The sequence below is a fragment of the Prunus mume genome, linkage group LG3, assembly GCF_029339155.1.
Source record: "Prunus mume cultivar Tortuosa linkage group LG3, ASM2933915v1, whole genome shotgun sequence".
Taxonomy (NCBI): Eukaryota; Viridiplantae; Streptophyta; class Magnoliopsida; order Rosales; family Rosaceae; genus Prunus; species Prunus mume.
In genome coordinates, this window is record NC_142700.1 from 2,513,287 (window position 1) to 2,536,102 (window position 22,816).

General features: G+C 36.3%; 2 protein-coding genes across 3 annotated transcripts; one reads left to right on the forward strand and one right to left on the reverse strand.

The window, feature by feature from the left end:
* Positions 1 to 1,325: 1,325 nt before the first annotated feature.
* On the reverse strand, positions 1,326 to 8,836 carry LOC103324729 (wings apart-like protein 2). Its single transcript, XM_008226822.2, has 12 exons — positions 7,979 to 8,836; positions 7,300 to 7,399; positions 6,772 to 7,111; positions 6,167 to 6,279; positions 5,378 to 5,503; positions 5,058 to 5,151; positions 4,266 to 4,981; positions 3,428 to 3,693; positions 2,783 to 2,930; positions 2,319 to 2,416; positions 2,159 to 2,240; positions 1,326 to 1,701 (listed from the first exon to the last, which is right to left on the reverse strand). The coding sequence occupies exons 1-12, from the start codon at positions 8,503 to 8,505 to the stop codon at positions 1,618 to 1,620; spliced, it is 2,694 nt and encodes an 897-aa protein (XP_008225044.2). The 5' UTR covers positions 8,506 to 8,836; the 3' UTR covers positions 1,326 to 1,617.
* A 5,148-nt stretch (positions 8,837 to 13,984) lies between these two features.
* On the forward strand, positions 13,985 to 22,630 carry CPL1 (C-terminal domain phosphatase-like 1). 2 transcript variants are annotated; one of them, XM_008226823.3, is made up of 17 exons: positions 13,985 to 14,735; positions 15,620 to 16,096; positions 16,346 to 16,556; positions 16,654 to 16,811; positions 16,939 to 17,009; positions 17,118 to 17,220; positions 17,334 to 17,417; positions 17,569 to 18,153; positions 18,264 to 18,327; positions 18,705 to 18,835; positions 18,958 to 19,011; positions 19,587 to 19,683; positions 19,862 to 20,097; positions 20,232 to 20,318; positions 20,961 to 21,026; positions 21,120 to 21,187; positions 21,829 to 22,630. In XM_008226823.3, the coding sequence occupies exons 1-17, from the start codon at positions 14,457 to 14,459 to the stop codon at positions 21,935 to 21,937; spliced, it is 2,880 nt and encodes a 959-aa protein (XP_008225045.2). In that variant the 5' UTR covers positions 13,985 to 14,456; the 3' UTR covers positions 21,938 to 22,630. The 2 variants fall into 2 exon arrangements, 1 of the variants encoding a protein (XP_008225045.2); XR_016125167.1 differs by having other exon boundaries at positions 13,994 to 14,735; positions 21,120 to 21,458.
* The last annotated feature ends 186 nt before the right edge of the window (positions 22,631 to 22,816 follow it).

Sequence of the window (22,816 nt, forward strand, 5' to 3'; positions counted from 1 at the left end):
ATTTTTTTAAGAAGGGCCCGCCTAGCGCCTAGGCGGCCGCCTAGCGCCGAGGCCCATTTTTCAAAATTTAATCTTACACGTCGGCAGGAGAGTCAGTGCAGGTATATACTAACGCCAGGCCCTAATCTTACAGGTCTAAGTGGGCCTTCAATTGGGGTCCTTTTTAAACTTGTTTCAGCTAGATTTTGTTGGATCCTTCATTTGGGCTGTTCTTTAATTCTGAGGAACCAAAGCCCAGCAATGTATAATGAATTGGACTTAAGTCCACATTTGTTGTAGTGGTTTCAATTAGGCATGGGCATGGTGCGAAATGGCTCGATATGGTTCCCCCCACTATAAAAATCGAAAATCTAACCAAATAAAATAATACAAATTTATAAATAAACCCAATCCTAGACATGTATTTATAAAAAAATCCAAGTACTATTTAAACATAGAAACACACCCAAAATAAACCCCAAAGTCAACTTTTTGAGTGTGTTTATAAATGGGTTTTGAGTGTGTGTAATGATGGGTTTTGGGTGTGTTTATAAAGTGTTTTGGGTGTTGGGTTTTTTTATAATTTCAACCTCCATTTTGGGTGTTTTAGTGAAACTCCCATAAAATAATTAGTTCTATGGTCCAATCGGTTCTATTCAATTTAGAGTCATTCCTATTTTGTAACTATTAGATTAGGCTAACCAATTTGATCCAACAGTTAAAAGATAGGGCCTCACCTAAGGGTCATATATAAGGCCCTCATTATAAAATTCTTGATTCGATTTAAGCTTTAAACCATTGTTTAGTTAAAAATTTAATAAAAACAAATTAGAAAATGACAAGTGGCTAGTTTGAAATTTTTCTCTATAAATAGGCTATATATGGATATTTGTACAATATGTCACGCTAAAATAGACTCATTTGTCAAACCTATTTTTCTCTTGGTCAAACTCAATTTTTTGGTTTAGACTTCAGAATTGATAATGGTGTAGCATCCTATATTCTTAAGACCTGGAAGCACAAATGACAATAATGGCCTGCCCTAATGTTTTTGTAAATTAGTAGGGTGAAAACGGCAATGCTATTGCCACCATGTCATACGCATTATTCCATATTTTCTGATTCTAATTGATCATTGTTTGAGTTTAAGACCCTCTAGTTAGTTGCTTGTGGAAAAATATTTAGCTCATGATATGCTAATGCTGTGGAGGAGGTTCTGAAGATGGCAATAAAAATGTAGCGTCCACACCACATTGATCAGAAACCATGAAAGAAACCGTGGAAGAATTGCTGACATTTAAAAAAGAGTAGAAGAGTTACAAAAATTGCTAATCACACACATGGACTACCGACGAAAGTAAGACATTTTCATTAAGCTATCATATTTCGTATACAAGTATCTCTCTTGCCTGCTCCAGTATGGTGAAAAACTAAAAAGATTCAAAAGAATAATAGCATAAAGGCGGGACTAAAAAGAAGAAAAAATACAAGCAAACAAGCCTGCAGTCAGATCGATTCAATACAGTGTGCATGCAGCTGAAATCGCAACTTTATGAGTGTCATGCCGTTGGGTAAACAATTTATCTGGAAGGAAAGCCAAATCTGTACAGGATTTCCATCTCTGAAAGGAAGCTCCTCTCATCGTATCCTACATGACTCAATTACTTCGCTCACAGCTTTATGAGTCTCTGGAGATATCATGTTTAACGTCAAATGGAATGCCTGAAGAGGAAATCAAAGTTGCCATTAGTGAACAAACTATGTGCACCATTATCAAACTTTTCCATGTTACATAGACCACACGTTATGCATTTTCATCTCCCGGAATGATTATCAATAAATTATTTCGAGTTTGTTGGAAGCACTTTATAGCACCAACTACAGATTTGGTTCCCAACAGCATGCCGCAATACAGTGCAGAAGATGCTGAGATCAGTTGACCAGAAAAACAGGGTAATTTGATAAAGACTCCTTGAAGGAAGACCATGCAGTTGGGCAGACTATAGGCCATTGCTGTTTTTGGCCAAAGTCCAACAGGTGGCCCCGTGATGAGGTGAACAAATAGAAAGACCCTCCGGACAATTTTTTATATTTTAGGGTTTAAAAAAAAATAAAAAATAGGGTATTTTCGTTACTGAAAAAGAACAGAAGTTAAAGATTTAGAAGTTAAAACACATACCACAAATCTGTCCAACACGGGTACTAGGATAGCCAGGCTGCGATCTGGGAGACAGTCAGCAATCGCATCACGTATGCTCTTACTGAGGACATCAAAGAAATTTTGCGTTGAGGATATGTCAAAGAAGCTTGATACACAGAAAGAGAGAAAACAAACCAACCTTTCAGTTGAAAGGAAAGCTAGAAGAAGGGCAGAATAAGCTTCCACTATCATTTTCTCCGCTTCTTGTTCCCCTTGTAATACAGCTGCCTCGTCGTTCTGTACAAAAACAACAAAACCAGAATTGGAAGACTATGATCAGATGTCTAGTAAACGCTAAACTAGCAGAACACCCCAGAACATTGAAAGTAGACAAGACACCCAAAACATAGAAATAACAAAAATATGTAAAAAAAACTGAGAGCCTGTTCATTACATTTTGCAAAATGGTTTATATTTTTGGAAAGTAGAAACTATCTAGTATGGGCTGATTCTAAGAATACAAATGCTCCACTCTCTGACCTTGGAAAGGAAAAATTCAATTTCTCATTTTTGTTTTGGAAGACAGGCCCTTGTGTTTTCAAGAAATCACAACTAAGACAACTAAGCGGAAATTTTTATAGAAAATAAGAACGTGTCACCCACTGGCAAAATCATTTCTTCTGCACCTCCCTCGCCTGCACCTTGGTTGGCAAGGAAAATAGAGCAGATAAGCAGAATTAGATCCTTGCGGCTCTCCTCTCCAAACCCTTCTGAACTAGGTACATGAACACTAGCTGCTGCAAGCCGTGATCTGGATGGAACACCATTATAAATTAAAAGTGTGACAGTAATAAAATGTGCCAGTATGAATATATAAAAAAAATACAAGAAACTAAGACTGTTTAATCTGCAGCACAGGTACTAGGGTGTCTATAATTATATAGCATCTTTCATTGTCTTAAGTTATTGAGATACAAGTGGCCCAATGATAAAATTAGGACTGGCTTGGAATACAGGGGAAATGTTGAAGATGACAAAATATAACAGAGTTTGGTGTTTTCTTCCCTACAATATATTTTCTACCCTCCCAAGGACTCCATTTCATTGGACCAACCATGGTAATGAGTTCTCTATGTTGATATGAACAGACAGGGAAAACAATTAAAATGCTCACTCTCCAAAATGTAAAGGAAGGTTGGTTGTTAAGGGGGAATAGAGTACAAGGGTAACAATGTATTATTCCAATAACAAAAGCTTGAAGAACGAAATGCATAAACAGCTGGACAAAAATGGAGAACTCCAAGTTACCTGTTTTGACCATCTTTCTCAACCAAGTTCACAAGCAGGCCCAAAATAGCAACAAGAAAGTCTAGCTCTTGATCAGTAAGATGTCTATTATTCTGATGGCCAAGTTCAACGCTTGAAGTATTCTCACTTCTCTCACTGGAGGGAGATGATAATGAGCTGAACAAAGGGAAGTGGTTGGCAATCAAAGAAGACAAGGTCTCCAGTCCTCCATTGGCAGCAATTTGCTGGCAGCCAACAGGATTATCATTTGCCAAGTTCATCAGAACCTGCCAAGAAAGACATTTATGAGTTTATAAAGTTCAACGGCTTCACCTGTAAGAAGAATCTAGATGGGGTTGCAATTAATGGAAACAGCATTCTTCTATTATTCAAACACCTGATGAGTATTAATAAACATAAAAGTTACACTGAGAATAATTGAATAAGTCATTGTTGAGAGCTAAAATTAAATCATGCGAACAGTAAACAGTAACCAAAGATATATCTTAAGGTTCAGAGAAAGGGACCCTACACCTACATATCATCCAACACAAAGCATCTAGCAATTGTTTTTTTGAGAAACAGAATTTTATTATAGTAGGAAAACTAATTACAAAGAGTGGATAAGGAATTCACAATCTGAAGAGAAAAGAGAAAATACAATAAAAGACCACTCAAATAATGGTAAGTCAGAAAAGACTCAAAATTCGAAATATCTAGTCTCACTTCACAGCTGCTAACAAATCCAACTTTATAGAGGAATGACAATAATCTCTAAAATCAGCATAAAAACCAATGCCCATAAGCTGCCCAGAACCTCACCCCTAAAGAGGTTTAAAATATCGGATTGTGGAATTACCTTGACAGCAGTAAGAAGGCAGTCCGCTAGAAGACCGGAACCTTCTCTACCAACAGCCCCTGAATAGGATGTCTCATGCGCCTGATGGTTTTCTCCATTACTTGATGCTTCTTGGCTCATAATCAGCTGCAAAGTGTTATCAAGTTCTCTGTATGCTGCCTCATTCTGTTGCGATAGAGATATCTTTTTCTTGCCAGATAATAGGTCCCACTTGGAAGGTTTAAAATCATCTTCATCAAATGCAAAAGGATCTTGACTCTCCTGTGAAAGATCAATTTTGGAGTCTTCAGAAACATACGATCTTTGACTGAGACCAGAACGTTTCCTGGAATCATCATAGCTAAATGCAAAAGGATCTTGACTCTCAGAAAAATCAATTTTGGAGTCTTCAGAAATATAGGATCTCTGACTGAGACCAGCATCCTTCCTAGAAGCACAGCTAAATGTACAGGTTCCACCATTTAAATGCCTTGATGTACCACTGGATGAACCATATCTGGAAGAATTGAGTCCCGTCTTCACTGAATAAGTATCAGTCATGGAGGTGCTGGTAGTTTCCGAACTGGATATAGAATATACAGAGCGAGCAGTGGGCAAAAATTGGCTGCTCTGACATACATCGGAGCTCTTTTCAGAAGCATTTTTACTCCCATTAGAAAGATTTAAAGACTTTTCATCATTGGAGGCAGAAGAGAAATTTTTATGTAGATAAAGACCTAGGAAACAATGCATTAATTATTAGAAAGCCATAAAGAGTAAGAATCATCAGTAACTCCAGAGATTATAAGTTACCTGATAGAATATTGATGGCACTTATAACAAGTTCTGTAAAAGACATGGGATTTCCTGCAGGATCCAAGTGTCGTTTCATTCCTAGCAAATGGCTCTGTTAAGAAAGCATGGATGCGAAGATTTTATTTCCACTTTCAATAGTTATTAATAATAATAACCCAACATCATAATGCAGTATCAGTTTGAGTTTGTATGCAGTGTGAATTTTACAAACTAAAGAGACAAAAAAATAATTCATTTTATATGAGAGAGAGAGAGAGAGAGAGAGAGAGAGAGAGTGTGTGTGTGACCCACTGACCCTAAATCACATCTAAACATACCTGATTCTCTTTACTCAGGAACGTGGCGTTTTCCATAATCTTCAAACATTTCAAAAGCAGAACCAGGCTCCGCACCATGTTGATTTCCTTTTCCCATACAGAAGGCGAGCTATCTTTTAACCAACCCTGCACGTTAATTACATGCACTTAAAAAATATACATTTTCTCAACTAACAATTGAGTACCATAAACCCCAGGGTTTGAATGGAAAACCAAGAGAGGATACAGGGGAAACAATTATTTAATGACTACTTTGTTTGGTTACCAACTTATCACAACTCAAAACGCATGATGCACATGTAATAAGGAAAGAAAAAACAAAACTTCAAAAGTAGATATTGAATTGATAAAGCAGTGAATGAACAGTAATGTCATTAGCATACATAACTACTCAAGAAAATCAGGAACGATGATGAACAACAAATAAGCTGATGCTAACGGAGGGCAAATAGATACTGTTCATTATTACTGTAAAGATACTAATCTGGTGTCATAGTTCATCAATAAACTAAAGAAATATATACGTGAAAGAACACTAGAAACTTGCATCTCTATTAAACTGGATGGAGTAAGGCTGCATGGTGTTATTGCCGTTCTTTCCCATTACATGCATTATTTCTTCACAGAAATTTATGATTTACATAGAGAACCACAACTTCTCATATAAATTATTATTGAAGCAGGACTAGTAAGTATCTCTCAGAACTTTTTGAAGTATTATGGCCCCTTGGTATTTTTTCCAATATAATGAAACAGACAATGAGATCAAACAAACATACAGGCTCACACCTCCATATCGGAATGGCAACTCACGGAAACCTCAAAGACAGCATCAAGACCTCCAAGCTCTCGTAATTTTTCCTTAAAGTTGCTCCCAGACTTCCTTACTGTACCAGAGGTTTCTGAAAGCACAGTCCAATTAAGAAATGAACCAATCAGGGACAAATAAAATGGGAAAGCAAAAATAGTGCAAATGTAAAGATAAAGAAACACATGATAATTACCGACATATCCCAAAGGGTTAAGAAAGAACAATTTGAAAATTTAACGCATAGTCATCGGGAATATCAGAATGTTGCAACTGTACCCTCTAAATTGCATATACTAGACTGCACAGTGGATAGTGAACAAAATTGAAAAGCAGTTTATTTAATGATTTGCACTATCCAAAACTCCAGCTAAAAGTTTGACAAGAACTTAACCAAGAAACATCACAGAATTTGAAGTTCTTACTTATAAATTACTTTGCTCTTTACAACCAATAGGAAGCATCAATCTCATGCCTAGATTTCTCGTTCACAAACAATCTAACTAATGCTTGACATCCAGACTTAATAAAATGTAACAATGTGTATCATAATCAGAAAACCATCAGCTTCAACACAGACCCAGACCTTCAAGAGAAATAGTGGATAAGCAAGCTTTCTCCATAGTCAGCAAAGCTATCCATTTTGGGCATAACTCTGGCTTTCCCATTTCACCATCATCCGCACAACTTGGTTTCAATTCCTTGCAACCTACAAGAATTTCTTGAACTTTGGAAAAGATAGCAGCAGAGCTGGAGTCTAATCTTTTCGTTGTACATTGCGAGATGTCAGCACCCATACGCAATGCTAGAAGCTTCCGTCCAATTTTAGGTGCTTTATCTTCGGTAGTGTTTGAGACAATTGGTTTGCAAAACCTAATCAAAAAATTCATAGAGCTCAGTGATTCCAGAAGGTGATCATCCTGACCCTGCAATAGTAAGAGGTGACAAAACCTTTAGGATCATTATTAAGAGAAAAAGGAACTTCATTGATGCAAATATACTTTTGAAGCATCACAGCAGACACGAGTCGTGCCAGGATGCACCATAAAACAAGCCAAAAGAACTCAAAAGATCATATTAGAATCATCACTTGTCAAGAAACTAAGTGACTTACATCGCTTGTCAAAACATAGAAAATAGTTGTGGCAGCCAGATTGCTGGGTGAATCATCAAAGCTGAGACCCAATATAGCCTCAATTATTGTTTTTGCCATCCTGAAAACAAGGCACTTCAGATCAATGTATTCCCCAAAAATGAAACAGCAATTTGGATAGAGAAGGACTTTGCAAAAACTTGTGAACGACAATTTCTAGTAGGCACTCACTACATAGTTTCTAGATTATTGGAGTAAACAGTCCCTAAATGATATGCCAAAACACCTGATACTTTGAGATGATAAAAATTAGCAATCAAATATAATTTTCTAATACATTATCATGTGACCCTAGATACATTCAACACAGCAAGTCATCCACACACTCGGTAAGCAAATTTCAAATAAATTCTACGCATCTCTAACCGCACATCTCCAAAACCTCATTTTAAACTCAAAACCCAATCAAGATGGACTTAAAATACACAGACACATATCTGCAAGTCACATGCCTATCAAGAACTACTTCAAATTCGCACACCCCACGTATCCAAAAATCAAATATCCATCAAGAACGACTGAAACTAACATTACCATTACCCATCAAGAAATTCTTGACATTTGACATAACCCCATTTCCAAAATCGAATTTTTTTAATCCAAGAACCCATCCAAAAGTAGTTAAATCAACCTAACCTACCCCTGCGTCCTGAGAAGCCGTCTCTGCTGAGCCGTGCCACAGATAGACAACAAGGACAACAAGCTAGCCCTTCTGATCCGAACTGGCTGACCCTTCCTAAGCCCATCCAAAGCGAAATTGACCTCGTCCACATGCTCCATCATCTCCCCAAATTCCTGTGCCTCCATCAAAGTCGACGTCGCGAGAATTGACGGCGGCCTGGAGTTCTTGACCACCTCCTTTCGAGTCTTGGCTTTCTTGGACCTCCTAACGGCGCCGTTTACCGGACCGTCGAAAGAGGAGCGCTTCAAAGAGTCCTCGGGGACGTAGGGGTCCGAATCAAAGTGGGCCCACTGGGAAGAAGAGTCTTGAGATGAGAAATTGAGACTGCTGTAGAGGTGGTCTTGGGAGCTTTCTTGAGGTTGAGACAGAGAAAATCCGAAGGGGTCGTTGGTGTCTTCGTCGTCGTGAACGGCGTCGTTTAACGTTGAGTCGGAATAAGTTCTAGGAATGCCTCCCTTGCGACGACCGTACGTTCTCACGATCATCTTCGTTTATACGGCGGCGTTTCGGCTGCTTCTGCTGTATCAGTTAGGGATGAGCATGTTTGGACGAAAAAAGAAAAGGGCTTTCGGGGAATCAAAAAGATTTGAAATTGAAGGACGGAATTGGAAAACGAAAGATTTGAGCTGGAGCTAGAGCTATGGCCAGGTCTCTGAAACTCTCAGCTCAAGAAGAAGGAGAAGGAGGTCTTAAGACAAATTGATGAGAGAGATAGAGAAAGGTTTTTTGGGTTTGAGACTGAAAGGTTTTGGTGGCTTCGATTTGATTTGGTTTTGAAAGGCTTTGGGCTGCCGTAGTTTGTGAAATTCTGTGCCCTTTTCTTCTTTTGCCCAATCACCCTTTTCTTGCTTGTATCTATTCGAGGGTATTTGTGTCTTTTTTGGAAGTTTGGGTCATTTCGAATTCGGATCCTGCTGCTCGTGGGTAGATCGCCTCGAGGGGTTAACTATAAACCGGCGAAAGCACCAACCACAGGTGGCTTACTTGAGTCTTTTTAAGGTTTAAACATAAACGACAATTGTTTCTAGTCCTTTATAATTTATTAAACAAGTAATACGACATCATCCATTTACTAAACAGGTCATTCTACTTAGGAGTGGTTGCGGTTCGGTAACTGCAAATTTTTATCCAAACCTCAAATCGATCGACTATTTGCGATATGGTGATTTTTGAAACCGCAAACCGACCCCCAAACCCTTGTGTCATAAAAATCCAATCTTCCACATTTTAGGCCTAATTTTGATGCTTCTTTTGAAGCATTTTGAGTTCAAGCATACTTTAACCAAAAAATATAAATTCACAACCTAAATAAATAAATTCACAATCTCAACTTCTCAAGCATATATAAATTCACAACCTCCTCAACTTCTCAAGCATTCACAACCTAAAGAAAATTAAAGTTACAATTTCAAACATTCCAATTAAAGTTAAACTTCTCAAGCATTCACAACCTCAACTTCTCAAGCATTCAAATTCCAAATCCTTTAAAGTTACAAACCAAAAGGAAAATGCAATGCAAAATGAATTAAAGTTACAACCCAAAGGAAAAATCAAATTCAAAGTTAATTAAAGTTACAAACTAAAAGGAAATTGCAATGCACCAATATTACAAACTCAAGTGTTAGTGGTGGTGAGTGGATTTGAAGGACTCTGTTGTATTGTTTGAGCACCAATGCTATCTACAAAATCCTTTTTTTTTTTTTATAAATATAGTCGCGGTTTGCGGTAACCATAAGTTTTGAAAATCAAATACCGCAACCGTAACTGCAAATGAGGTTCGGTTCTTCATACCGCAAATGCGGTTCGGTTTCTCACGATTGCGGTTCCATTGTAGTAAATTGTCGGTTGGTTTTTGCGATTTTTCGGTCTAAAATGTCTCCCCTAATTCTACTACTCACTTAAGCCATCTCCGGGTGGGAAGGGTAACATTTAACCCTCTAAAAATTAATTTTGGAAGAGAAATTTATTTTGAGATAGGATTTTTGACATCCACGGGTCAACATATAATTAGCCCTATAGATTTATGATTAGATTTTTTCTTGTTCTAAAAATAACTTTAAAATTAATTTAAATGGAAAAAGATGAAGGAAAGTTTGCAAAAGAATGAAGAGATTGTGAGAAATTATGTAAAAAGATGAAATTGAGGGAAGGATAATATGTAAAATGATGAAGATGTTGTGAGAATTTATGTAAGAATAGGTATGAGTGTTGTACCATAGTTTTTCTCACAATACTAAAATATAGAGGGCTCTAAAATATAGTCAAGCATAGTTGGAAATTGAAAAATTTAGCCATGTTCTTTAAAAAATTAATATTTTGGAGGGATAACTTTATAGCCATCGACTATATTTAGCATATAACTAGAGATGACCTAACATATTAAGTTGATTCTTTTGTTTAATTTTAATGAACAATTTCTTTTTAGAAAAAAAAGGACAATATTTTTCACATCATCTCATAATTTATGCGACCTATCTTACTGATGGCCTGTGCCTAAATGCGGTTTTAGTAATTGATGGGGATTTGGTTACCATGTTTTTGTTGTTGGTGGTGATGCTACTTACTGTAGTCAATCACAATACAATTTTCTAGCTAGGGGATATATGGCTCCATCCTAGCATTTGACAATATGGATTCGCATTATCTTACATACAAAACAAGGGCGGGCCTGAGGGTGTGCAAGTGGTGCCACTATACAAGGGGCAAATTTTTTTTTACTTGTATATTATGTATATTAATATTATAGGTATTACATATGTATATAAGCGTGCAGGAACATAACACAAATGTGTATTTGGTTTTGTTGGAATTCATCCCCTTGATTTTAGTAGGTAAGTTGGATTCAAGTCCATATTGCGTCATTTAGTAGTTGTATTTTTACATTTGCACTCCTTTTTCTTTTTTTATTGTTAACAACAGAATAAAAAAAAGAAAAGAAAAAGAAAAAGAAGGAAATACATCAAAGAAGAGGAAAGCAACATATACAAGCTTTCTTTAATAAAAATAAAATAAAATTGGAGTGTATGTTTTCACCAACTCAAAACGAAACCAAAAAAATGTCTTCTTCCTCTTCTATTTTCTCAAATTCAAACATTAAAACTTTTATGAATGTTATTTATGATTGCTATTGCATGCTAATAGATGATGAATTTTAGTTATTAAAAAAATTATTTTATGGTGTTAAGTCATGGCAAATTTTTTTATAAATATTTTCATATTAGATTGAGGGCTTTCATTTAAGTTTCGTACAGGACCCTCAAAATCTCAGGATCGGCCCTGATACAAAACTGCCATTTCTTTTTATAAACCAGCACACACACACACACACACATATATATATATATATGTATGAGCCTTTTTTTTTCAAATGGCAAGTAAATTTGGGGGAAGGAGTTGTGGTGTTTGGGAAGAAAAAATGCAGTAAGAGAATCAATAATTTTAATTTTTTCTTTAATTTTTTGTTGTGAATTAGAACAACTATTGGGCTCAAAATTACAAAGCTTAAGACCCAAAACTTGATTAATCCCTTAAATCCAAGTTTTTTTTTAATTGAGTTGATAAAAACTTTTGTAAGAATTTTATTTTGTGAGTTTTCACTATTATGCCCAATATAGGGATCCAAATTATTATTAAAAAAAAACTACATGAAATGAACTTTAGAAACATGCCAAAAGTCTATTTACGACATAGCAAAGAGACTTCAAACTTCCTATAAATTACAAAAATGTCATCAATTTTTTAAAACAAGCCAACCCCCAAAACCTCATTAAAAAAAACCCCCAAACACCCAACATGACATCTAAGTAATTTAATAATAAAAATTAAATTCAATGGGCCAGCTGTCCTTTTTTGAGTTTATTTATAAAAATTAAATAGTATATGATTTATTTATATCACTAGTGCTAAGAATTAAATACTTGTTTTATTTGTTCTTCTTCAATGGACTAAACATAAACTCATAGAGGCTCCTAGTCCTAGCTTTCCATGATCCAATCCATTTGTTGCTTCGGTTACCAATTGAAGCGCTTTTCGATTGGGCTAGCTGCAGAAAGATATATGGCCCAGTCCATATCGTTTAATTTTGTTTTTCTTCATTTTTTACGAAATAAAAATAAGTTCAACAGGTTGATAATTGCTAGGGTGGGTAAGGTTGACCAGCTTATTTAACCAATAAGTTCAAAGTCATATTTATTATTTTTATTAAATAAATAACAATTTAGTGGTTGGCTGGTACGTGTAGAACCAATTGCATTGAGGGAAATCCCAGGATAATTTAAAAATATACGTTTTGCATTTGCAGTTTAATTATCTATAAAATAATTTAACATAGCATCAACAAAATGAACTAACCAGTACAATATTTTATTTTATTTTTGCCATCGAATTTTTTGTTTATATTGTAGAAGGTGGGGTTGGGTTGAAGGTTAGGTGGACCATGATAAGTTCGTGATCGCATTGATTTCAAACACTATTATGCATACTTGTTTTCTCGGTACAAACTCAAATTCTGCATACATTTCCTTCGCTGCACTGCAATTCATTCGTCTTTAGAGTCAATTAGATACGCATAGATAATTATGAGGAGAAACTGATCATTCGAGATAATAATAAAGAAAGAAACAACTACTCTTACCACATTTGTATAACACATTCTTATACCATATTATGTAGCAGATGAGATGGACAACCATATTAATTAAAATTATTCAATATTTTATTTTATTTTATGATTTATTAATGCTAAAAAAATGTTAATTAAACTTTCTTTATTAAAATACACTTCATTGATTTAATTGATGTGACATATTATATGGACATGCCACATCATGTGATATAGAAATGTGAGATAAAAATGTGGTAAGTGTAACATTACTTTTCTTTTTATGTTGATTTAAAAAGTATAATTTAATAATAGAGTAATGACATACTCACCACATATTTATCCAACATTTCTATACTACATGATGTGACATGTTTATAAATAATGCTACTCTTACCACATTTGTATACCACATCTTTATACCATCTTATGTGGCAGCTGAGGTGGACAGCCACATCAATTAAAATTATTTGATATTTTCTTTTATTTTATGATTTATTCAAGTATTTATTTTTCTAATTGCCTTAATTAAAATACACTTCATTGATTTAATTGATGTGACATATAATATGGATATGCCACATCATGTAGTATAGAAATGTGGGATAAAAATGTGGTAAGTGTAGCATTACTCCATGTTTATATTATATGTCATATCAATTAAATCATTTTAATTAAGAAAATTAGAAAAATAAATACTTGAATAAATCATAAAAGAAAATAAATAAATAAATAATTTTAATTGATGTGGATGTCCACCTCAACTGCCACATAAGATGATATATGGATGTGATATATAAATGTGATAAGAGTAGCATTATTCTTAATAATAATAATAGAAAAAACATTCAATGCACAATTTTAAAAGTAAGTGTAGCATTACTCTTCCTTGAACCGTAATAAATTAATACATTCAATATCGCAATTTATTTTGGTGGACGAGGTTTCGTCAAAAATAGTTTTTACCAAATTTGTAACGCTTCCACACTACGCGTACACTACAATTGTATATAGTAAAAATGGCAAAAGTGTAAATCTCCGTGCGGGCGGGGGCAGTCAAAGATTGAGAATCTAAAACCACAGCCATCTATCGCCATGAAAAACCAGAGCCATATGTACTGTCAGCCAACCACCGTCTGCCACGTACTACAACCCCAAAATCTAACCCGTCAACCCCATCACCCAAAACTTTCCAAATTCACAAATTTTCCCAGATTTATGAACTTACAATTCACCTAAGCCCCTGCTTTTTTATACACGTCACATTAACTTAATATTTGTGTAATAATAGAAGATCTAGAAAAATAAGATATTTTTGAAATTTCTATTAATAGCATGAGAAAAATATAAATTAGGAAATTGGCCCAAGAGTCGGGTGTCGTTTATTTTATATTTAAGTTTTTATAAATACAATTATCTGACTTATGAATTGCAGTGCTATTTTGACCTTTCGCTATCTGGATCTAGGGTTTCTCTTCTTGACGACTCCTTGTTTTTCATCATCATCATCAATATCACCAAACCCTAGCTTTACCGCCACAATTCAGATAAAAACGCCGATTTCTATTTGTAAAGGCTGGATCATCAATCACGGATCTAAGATCTTCTACTTGAAAATAACCCCTAAATTTTTTTATTTGATTTTTTTTTCTCCGAGGATCAGTGATTTAAAAGCAAAAATGGGATTATATTAAGTTTGTTTTTGACGACGACGTTGATTTGAAAGAAAATCAAAGAAATCGATGATGTGTTTATTGAATGGAACTTTGATGAGAAATCGAAGGAGAGGATAAAACTTTCAGGGTTTTTTGGATGGTTTTCGGCCGGTGAGGGAAAATGTATAAGTCGGTGGTGTATAAAGGTGAAGAGTTACTTGGGGAGGTAGAAATATACCCAGAAGAGAACGAGAACAAGAACAAGAACAAGAATTTGGTTGATGAGTTGAAGGAAATCAGAATAAGCTATTTTTCGCAATCAAGTGAGAGATGTCCACCAGTGGCAGTTCTTCATACCATAAGCTCTCATGGTGTTTGCTTCAAAATGGAGTCAAAGACCTCGCAGTCTCAAGACACGCCGCTCTTTCTTTTGCACTCCTCGTGTGTCATGGAGAACAAGGTATAGCACAACAACATTGAATTAAACTGCTCCCAGAAGAAAATGAAAACTCAAGAATGAAAAAAAGAAGAAGAAGATATAAGAAAAGTAATGGAAACCCAGATCCAAATTGAACCTTCTTTCTAAGAAAATATTCAGATTAGAATGAACCCTATCCCCCTTCCTTCATAATGTTATTACAGAACTCTGAACAATTTCACAGGGGACCCATTTGTGTAATTTACTGTAAATTTTGAAACTTTCTTTGAACCCTGTCAATTTTGCCCCAAATTACATGAGCTGTCTGAAGTTTAACTGGTTCTGCATGTTGTTGAAACTGTTTTGAACTGAAGTTGTGGACTTATTTCATAGAACTGAAGTTGAACTTTATTCCTCAACCTACTGAGTTATGTACTATGACAGAACTCTTTGATGCTAAGAATATACCATAGGTTTTTTTTTTGGGGTGACAATTTCTTATTGATCTTACTGTACATGTGGTTGCTGGGTTCTCTTCCATGGAGAGATGATGTTTGCGTGAATTATCTTTTACAAGAATGGATAATGTTGATTTGCTGCAGGTGGATGTTTTGAGAAAGAACTCCAGAATTCTGCAGGACAAGTTTTCAGTTCTGTTATCTGTTGGAATGCAGTTTAGAGCGTTTATGAAATGGAAGCATGCAATTGCTCTCTTGTTCTGTTGATCATTTAAACTTTTTTGCATTGATGTTAATTGGTTTGTAATCGTTTTGGTGTTTTAGAATGTCAATTTTGTTTTGTGCCAATGATATTTGTCATATTGCTCTGCACATCAGTAAAATTTATCCTTTCCTCCTCAAGTTTCATTCTTGTGAATGGTAGTTTGTGCAAACCTTGAGAATGATTTTCATCATGCTTATCCACAGACTGCAGTAATGCCGCTAGGAGGGGAGGAGCTCCATTTGGTTGCCATGCACTCCAGGAATAGTGATAAAAGGTATCCATGTTTCTGGGGATTCAGTGTTGCACCAGGACTCTACAATTCTTGCCTTGTCATGCTGAACCTTAGATGTCTTGGCATTGTGTTTGATCTTGATGAAACACTCATTGTTGCAAATACAATGCGCTCGTTTGAGGATCGAATTGAGGCCCTACAGAGGAAGATAAGCAGTGAGGTAGACTCACAACGCATTTCTGGCATGCTTGCAGAGATCAAGCGATATCAAGATGACAAGTTTATATTGAAGCAATATGCTGAAAATGATCAAGTTGTTGAAAACGGGAGGGTGATCAAAACTCAATCTGAGGCTGTTCCAGCCTTGTCTGATAATCATCAACCTATTATTCGGCCACTTATACGGTTACTCGAGAAGAACATTATACTGACTCGCATTAATCCACAGGTATTTGAGCTGCCTTTTTTCCTCTTGCCTCATCTCTTAAATTATGAAAGGAGTGTAGCAGTTGATTATCTTCGTAATTTATTTATCCTCATCTGGTCATTTTGTCATTATAACATCATCTTGATCGGTTTGTCTGTATGATGTGGGAATACCTTTTGTTGTTTTGTCAAAGTATCTATTCTTTTGCCGTACTTTGTTTCTGCTTCATCATTATAAGGTGTCATAAGTAACGTAGAGTTTCTGTCTTAGATTCGTGATACAAGTGTTCTCGTGAGGTTGAGACCTGCATGGGAGGATCTTCGGAGTTACTTGACTGCAAGAGGGCGCAAGCGCTTTGAGGTTTATGTTTGCACAATGGCTGAAAGGGATTATGCTTTAGAAATGTGGAGGCTTCTGGATCCTGATTCAAATCTGATAAACTCGAACAAATTATTGGATCGCATTGTGTGTGTCAAGTCTGGTAAGTGTAATAATTCATTTATAAACTTGTCTTGCAATTGGAGAGAAAAGTACGTACGTTTCTCTGTTTAATTAACTTATTTAATTTATTATAATAGGTTCAAGGAAGTCGTTGTTCAATGTCTTCCAAGAAAGCTTATGCCATCCTAAGATGGCATTGGTAATTGATGATCGCTTGAAAGTGTGGGATGACAGAGATCAACCTCGGGTGCATGTTGTTCCTGCATTTGCGCCATACTATGCTCCTCAAGCTGAGGTAAAGGTCTTTGCATTATTGCATATGGCTATTAACTTTGTTAAAACTGCTCTATTGTTAATGATACACATTTGCTTAAATTTTTTTTTTCTTTGTCTTTAACTGATTGGAAATCCTTATGCTATAGGCAAATAATGCCGTTCCTGTCCTGTGTGTTGCAAGAAACGTTGCCTGCAATGTCAGAGGTGGGTTTTTTAGGTAAGAAAATAAAACCCCTAGACTGTTTTTATATGAAGCCATTCATTGTTTTATGAGTGAAATAATGTTTTTCTGTTAGCATGACACCACCTTTGGATGTGATGACAGAGAATTTGATGACAGTCTTCTACAAAAGATTCCTGAAGTTTTCTATGAAGACGATATTAAAGATGTCCCTTCTCCTGATGTGAGCAATTATCTAGTTTCAGAGGTCAGTTGCGATTTTTTTAAAACTGGAATTCTTCCGGAAAACTCAACCATCACACCATGCTTACCTTTTTTTAAAAAAAATGATAATTACACTAATAGTTTTTGGCTCTTCAGGATGATTCTTCTGCTTTGAATGGAAACAGGGACCCTCTTCCTTTTGATGGCATAACAGATGTTGAGGTTGAAAGAAGAATGAAGGTAGTTACATATTCAATATTGATACATGTACACATATATTGTTTTATCTGGAATCTGGAAACATTAAGAGATGTACCCTTTGGCTTGACATGGGAATTTTCCACTTTGGCTAAATGTATTTGCATCTGTATAACCTGTTTCTTGTTTGTAGGAAGCCACCTCAGCTGCTTCAATGGTATCTTCAGTAGTCACTAGCATAGATCCAAGACTTGCTTCTCTTCAGTACACAGTGGCTCCTTCTTCTAGCACACTTTCACTGCCAACAACTCAGCCATCAGTGATGTCTTTTCCTAGTATACAGTTCCCTCAGGCAGCTTCACTGGTTAAACCTTTGGGTCATGTTGGCTCTACAGAACCAAGCTTGCAAAGTTCTCCCGCTAGAGAGGAGGGTGAGGTACCTGAATCGGAATTAGACCCTGATACAAGGCGGAGGCTGCTGATTTTGCAGCATGGCCAAGATACAAGAGATCAACCACCAAGTGAGCCTCCATTTCCTGTAAGACCTCCAATGCAAGCCTCTGTTCCACGAGCGCAATCGCGTCCAGGCTGGTTTCCAGTGGAGGAAGAGATGAGCCCACGGCAACTGAGGCGGATGGTACCCAAAGATCTTCCTTTAGATCCAGAACCAGTGCAGATTGAGAAGCATCGACCTCATCACTCGTCTTTTTTCCCTAAGGTTGAGAATTCGATTCCATCTGATAGAATTCTTCAAGAAAACCAGAGATTGCCAAAAGAGGTAATTGTTACTTTGTTTCTCTGACTTTAATCCTAAACTTTTATGTTGAGTGGTTGATGTTGCTAGTAATTGGTGAATATTATCAGTGCTAAAAGATTATTGTTTTCCAGGCATTTCATAGAGATGATCGGTTGAGATTCAACCATGCATTGTCTGGTTATCATTCATTGTCAGGTGAGCTAATGACATGCACAATTGAATATTAAGATGACTCCCATGGTTTTTTTTATATTATTCTAGTACAAATTCATTGATGATGCTGTTTTCAATGCATACATTTTAAAAAACTACTTTTACCATCAGCAGTGTAATATGAAACCATACCATGGAGGTGATTGTTTTTTTTTTTTTTTTTGGAAGTTGATTAATCGAGTTTTAATATCCAATTGTGTCATCATCTCTTCAATTTGTATTTTTATCTAAATGGAGATTTATTGGTTCTTGTCTTTCTTAACTTGTGTAAATTTCGTTTGCAGTCTTTTTGTTTATATGCAATTATTGTATTTTATCATGCGAGTGGTGTTATATAAAGGGGATGTGAATTTTTGAAGGTGAGGAGATTCCCTTAAGTCGATCCTCTTCCAGCAACAGAGATGTTGACTTTGAATCTGGACGAGCTATATCAAATGCAGAAACTCCTGCTGGAGTTTTACAGGAAATTGCAATGAAGTGTGGAGCCAAGGTATTTTGCGCTGTTTATCTTGCAAAAGAAAAGTTAGTCTAGCATATTTGCATATATCAAACCTTTGTGCTCCATCTTATTTCTTTTTCCCCTTCCTCCCATTTCTAAATGGGAACTTACAGGTGGAGTTTAGGCCAGCTTTGGTTGCTAGTACGGAACTGCAGTTTTATGTTGAGGTACTTTCAATTCTTTGACTTGCTACCTCGTAATTCGACTTTAGTCTGAGGGATATCATGTTTTGAACTTATCTAACCACAATTTAATGTTCTGTTGAGGAGAGCTCATGTGTGAGCGGCTAGTTAAATAATTTAACGTGTCTTTTGATATATGAAACAATTCCTGTGAGTTTGAGACAATCTATGTACATTTCAACATTTATTTTTCTGAAGACCTATAAGAAAATTGTAGAGATGAGGAAAATTTCTAGTATCTTTGGGACTTCGTCCACAAATTGATAACTTGGTCTCGAAATGAAGAGGGAGTCTCATTCTTTTCTTATTAAAATAATCATACTGGAGAGATGATATAAAATGGAACTCTCAATAAAATATTGTTCTCATAGTTAATGCTTTTACTTTTATAGTACATGTTACTCACTAAGCTTTGGTGATTTATTAATTTTATAAACCAGAAGTAGTAAATATATAAGATCCTTATTTCATAGAAATACAATACAATTGAAATGTTGCCTATTTCTTTGTGGAGAGAGATGTCAAATGTGAATGAGCTTAGCCCATTTTTCCTTCTGTAGGCTTGGTTTGCTGGAGAGAAAATTGGTGAAGGAAGTGGTAAAACGAGAAGGGAAGCTCATTACCAGGCTGCTGAGGGTTCTCTGAAAAATTTAGCCAGTAAGATTTCTTATTGTTGTATTTATTGCCACTAGCTAGGGTGATCTGCCATTCTCGGTAGTTCTTATCGTGCCTGTTTGGGGTTGTAGTTGCTGCAGCTTATGATTAGAAAAGCTCCTATCTTTAATCTCTTCTTAGCGGACAATGTGTATGACCATCGTTGACAATGTTTTTGCAGATATATACCTTTCCCGTGTCAAGCCTGATTCTGTGTCCGTTCATGGGGATATGAACAAGTTTCCTAATGTTAACAGCAATGGTTTTGCGGGTAATTTGAATTCTTTTGGTATCCAGCCATTTCCCAAAGAGGAGTCCCTGTCATCTTCAACTTCATCGGAGCCTTCTAGGCCACTAGATCCTAGGCTGGAAGGCTCTAAAAAGTCAATGAGTTCAGTGTCTACACTCAAAGAACTTGTAAGACTCAAAACTTGATAGTCGGCTCTAGTCTCTCTCTCTCTCTCTCTCTTCCCCCAAAAAATTACATTGCTATTTGCAGTGGCTGAATGATGTTAAGATTATTGACGGTTCATGATTTTGTACTACTTCAGTGTATGATGGAGGGCCTTGGTGTAGTTTTCCAACCACGACCTCCACCTTCAACTAATTCAGTCGAGAAAGATGAAGTTCATGTACAGGTTTGTATTTGAGCTCACTTGTGTCTTCAAGTTTCTATATTTCATTGTCTGGAAGTGCGGAATATTATGACCCTTCTCGGAATTCCTGGTTAAACTTTGTTAAATGTTGAAAGAAACTACGGAAATGAAACTAATTTAAGAACTTCAGAATACAATTTTTATATATAATGTGAATTGCAAAGCAGATTCCATTGGTATTGGGATTGCTTTTTTTCTTTTTTCCTTTTATTTCTCATGTACTGGATCAAGAATAATACTTCCCTCTTCACTTGGTTGATCAGTAACAGAAATTAAAAGGTGGTTTAGTTGAGTTTGGTATGAATGAATCATCATCATGAATACTGATCAGGTCTTTGGGTTTTGGTGCAAAGGGAGAAAATGAGAACTGAGGGTTTGAAAGTTGTTTTAGAGTTCAAGCAAAAAAAACTTGTGAGCTCTGAGAATTGTTTTTGGGCCCTCAACTTCCAAGGGATGTCTGCAGTGAGAAAGTATTAATCGTGTTGGTTGTGCTTTTTAGAAGTGTTGATGCTGGCAGTTGTTTGGGAATTCAAAGCTGCATGATTTTAAGGATAATCTTTTAGTATCCTTGAGGCATGCTTCTTTTTTCTTTCTATAAAATTCTCATTTGGTCTCATGTTTCAGGTTGAAATAGATGGAGAGGTTTTGGGGAAGGGAATTGGATTGACATGGGATGAGGCTAAGATGCAGGTAATATATCTTGTGCTCCAATTGATTACCCTTCTTGGGGCCTTAATTGTTTTGAAAATATTTATCTGAGCACCTAAATATTCTTTTCCTCAGGCTGCTGAAAAGGCACTCGGAAGTCTAACATCAACGCTATATGCTCAGAAACGTCAGGGTTCTCCAAGGTGTGTGAATTCATTAGCTGCAAGTATTTAGTTATTTTCGTCAAATTCATAATGAACTTTGAACTATGATTGGATCAACCAGCCATAGAACCTTGCTATCACTGTGTTTGTGGAACCTGATGGTTCAGTACCAGTTTACTTTACTCCCTCTACAAGTGGTCCTTTGAGCACCAAGAGACCTCATTTTGGAAGAGCATATTAGTTCATTCTTTTGTGACGCAGCTCATGCTGTGTGTCCAGTCCTGGGGTATTTTACAAGCCCAGCAACAAGGTGAAGGAATTTCTCATTTCTTTCCCTTCTTGGTTGGATTCTTGGAAACATATCCAATTATTTGGTGGGATTTTAGTTCATCTCTTGACTCTGTTTTTTTTTTTTGGTTGATTTCTGTTGCTTCACGTTCACATGGCATGAGAGCTCTTGCAACTTAGATAAACGCTTTTATAGCTCCCACCAACAACTTAAATCTAGGGTTTGAGGATAATTTGAAAATGAATCGTCTGTTTAGTTTATTCCAAAACTCTCTTGCTTTCCTTGTCTTCTTGTAAATTTTGTTAGCTGCTAGTCAATATCTTCTTTTTATGTATATTGTGCATTCTCCCTCCCCTTCTAATTTTTGGTGTTTCTGGTAATGAAAAAAAAGGTCTTTGCAAGGGATGTCCAGTAAACGTATGAAGCAGGAGTTTCCACAAGTTTTGCAACGAATGCCCTCTTCTGCTAGATATCCAAAAAATGCTCCACCAGTTCCCTGAAAGTCATACCACCATTTCATCCCAATTTGGTATAACTACTGATGTGACATGCCTGCAGTACATATTATAGAGAATGGTTAGGACCATGGAGATTCAGAAGTGCCAAATGGCCCTAAACTCTTACAACATGTGGGCTGAAGAAGCCATGTGGACGAGATTGAGCTTGCAGCTTCATTTAAGATTCTTGTGAAAGAATGGGGAGGTGCTTCCGGGCAATAAAGTCCTAACATTCTTGGGGTTTTCTGCCATTGTTGTAACTTGTAACAGTTCCCCCTCCCCAACACCAAATGCTTATAAGCCATCCTCGCAAGTTTTTGGAAGGCAATGCCGCCTTGTAACTCCACTTTTTTTGTGTGGTTGATGACAGATTCCTTCCAATACCATTGAAAGAGCTTATTTGGGTCTGGAGATTTGTGACTCTATTGATGTTTATATAGCGGAAGTAGAAAGAAATATGGCTTCGACAGCAGCTTTAGGCTATGCTCAGAGTCACGGCACACACTAACCATTGACGGTAGTTACTGTAGTCCAATTGCCAGTTTTCTTTCAGTGCCCATCTCTGTGGGAATTGGCAATATTATAATGTGTCAATTCTGGATTGTTACCTGAGGTGGAACTGTTTAGTGATGTAAATTGAGACAATGTAATACCCTTTTCACTACTTATATTTGATGGAGTGGAAATTTTTCAACACATTTAGCTAATGTTTTAAGTTTGATTGATAACAATAAATTCTAAGCAGTTTAGCACAACACACCTGCTGTATCTATGCCGTGCAATGAACTTATGCTGGCACAGACACAACACATCTAGGTTTTTTTTTCCTTTAATTAATGGGACGGAGAATTTCGAACTTGGTATTTCTTTCAACTCGGAGAA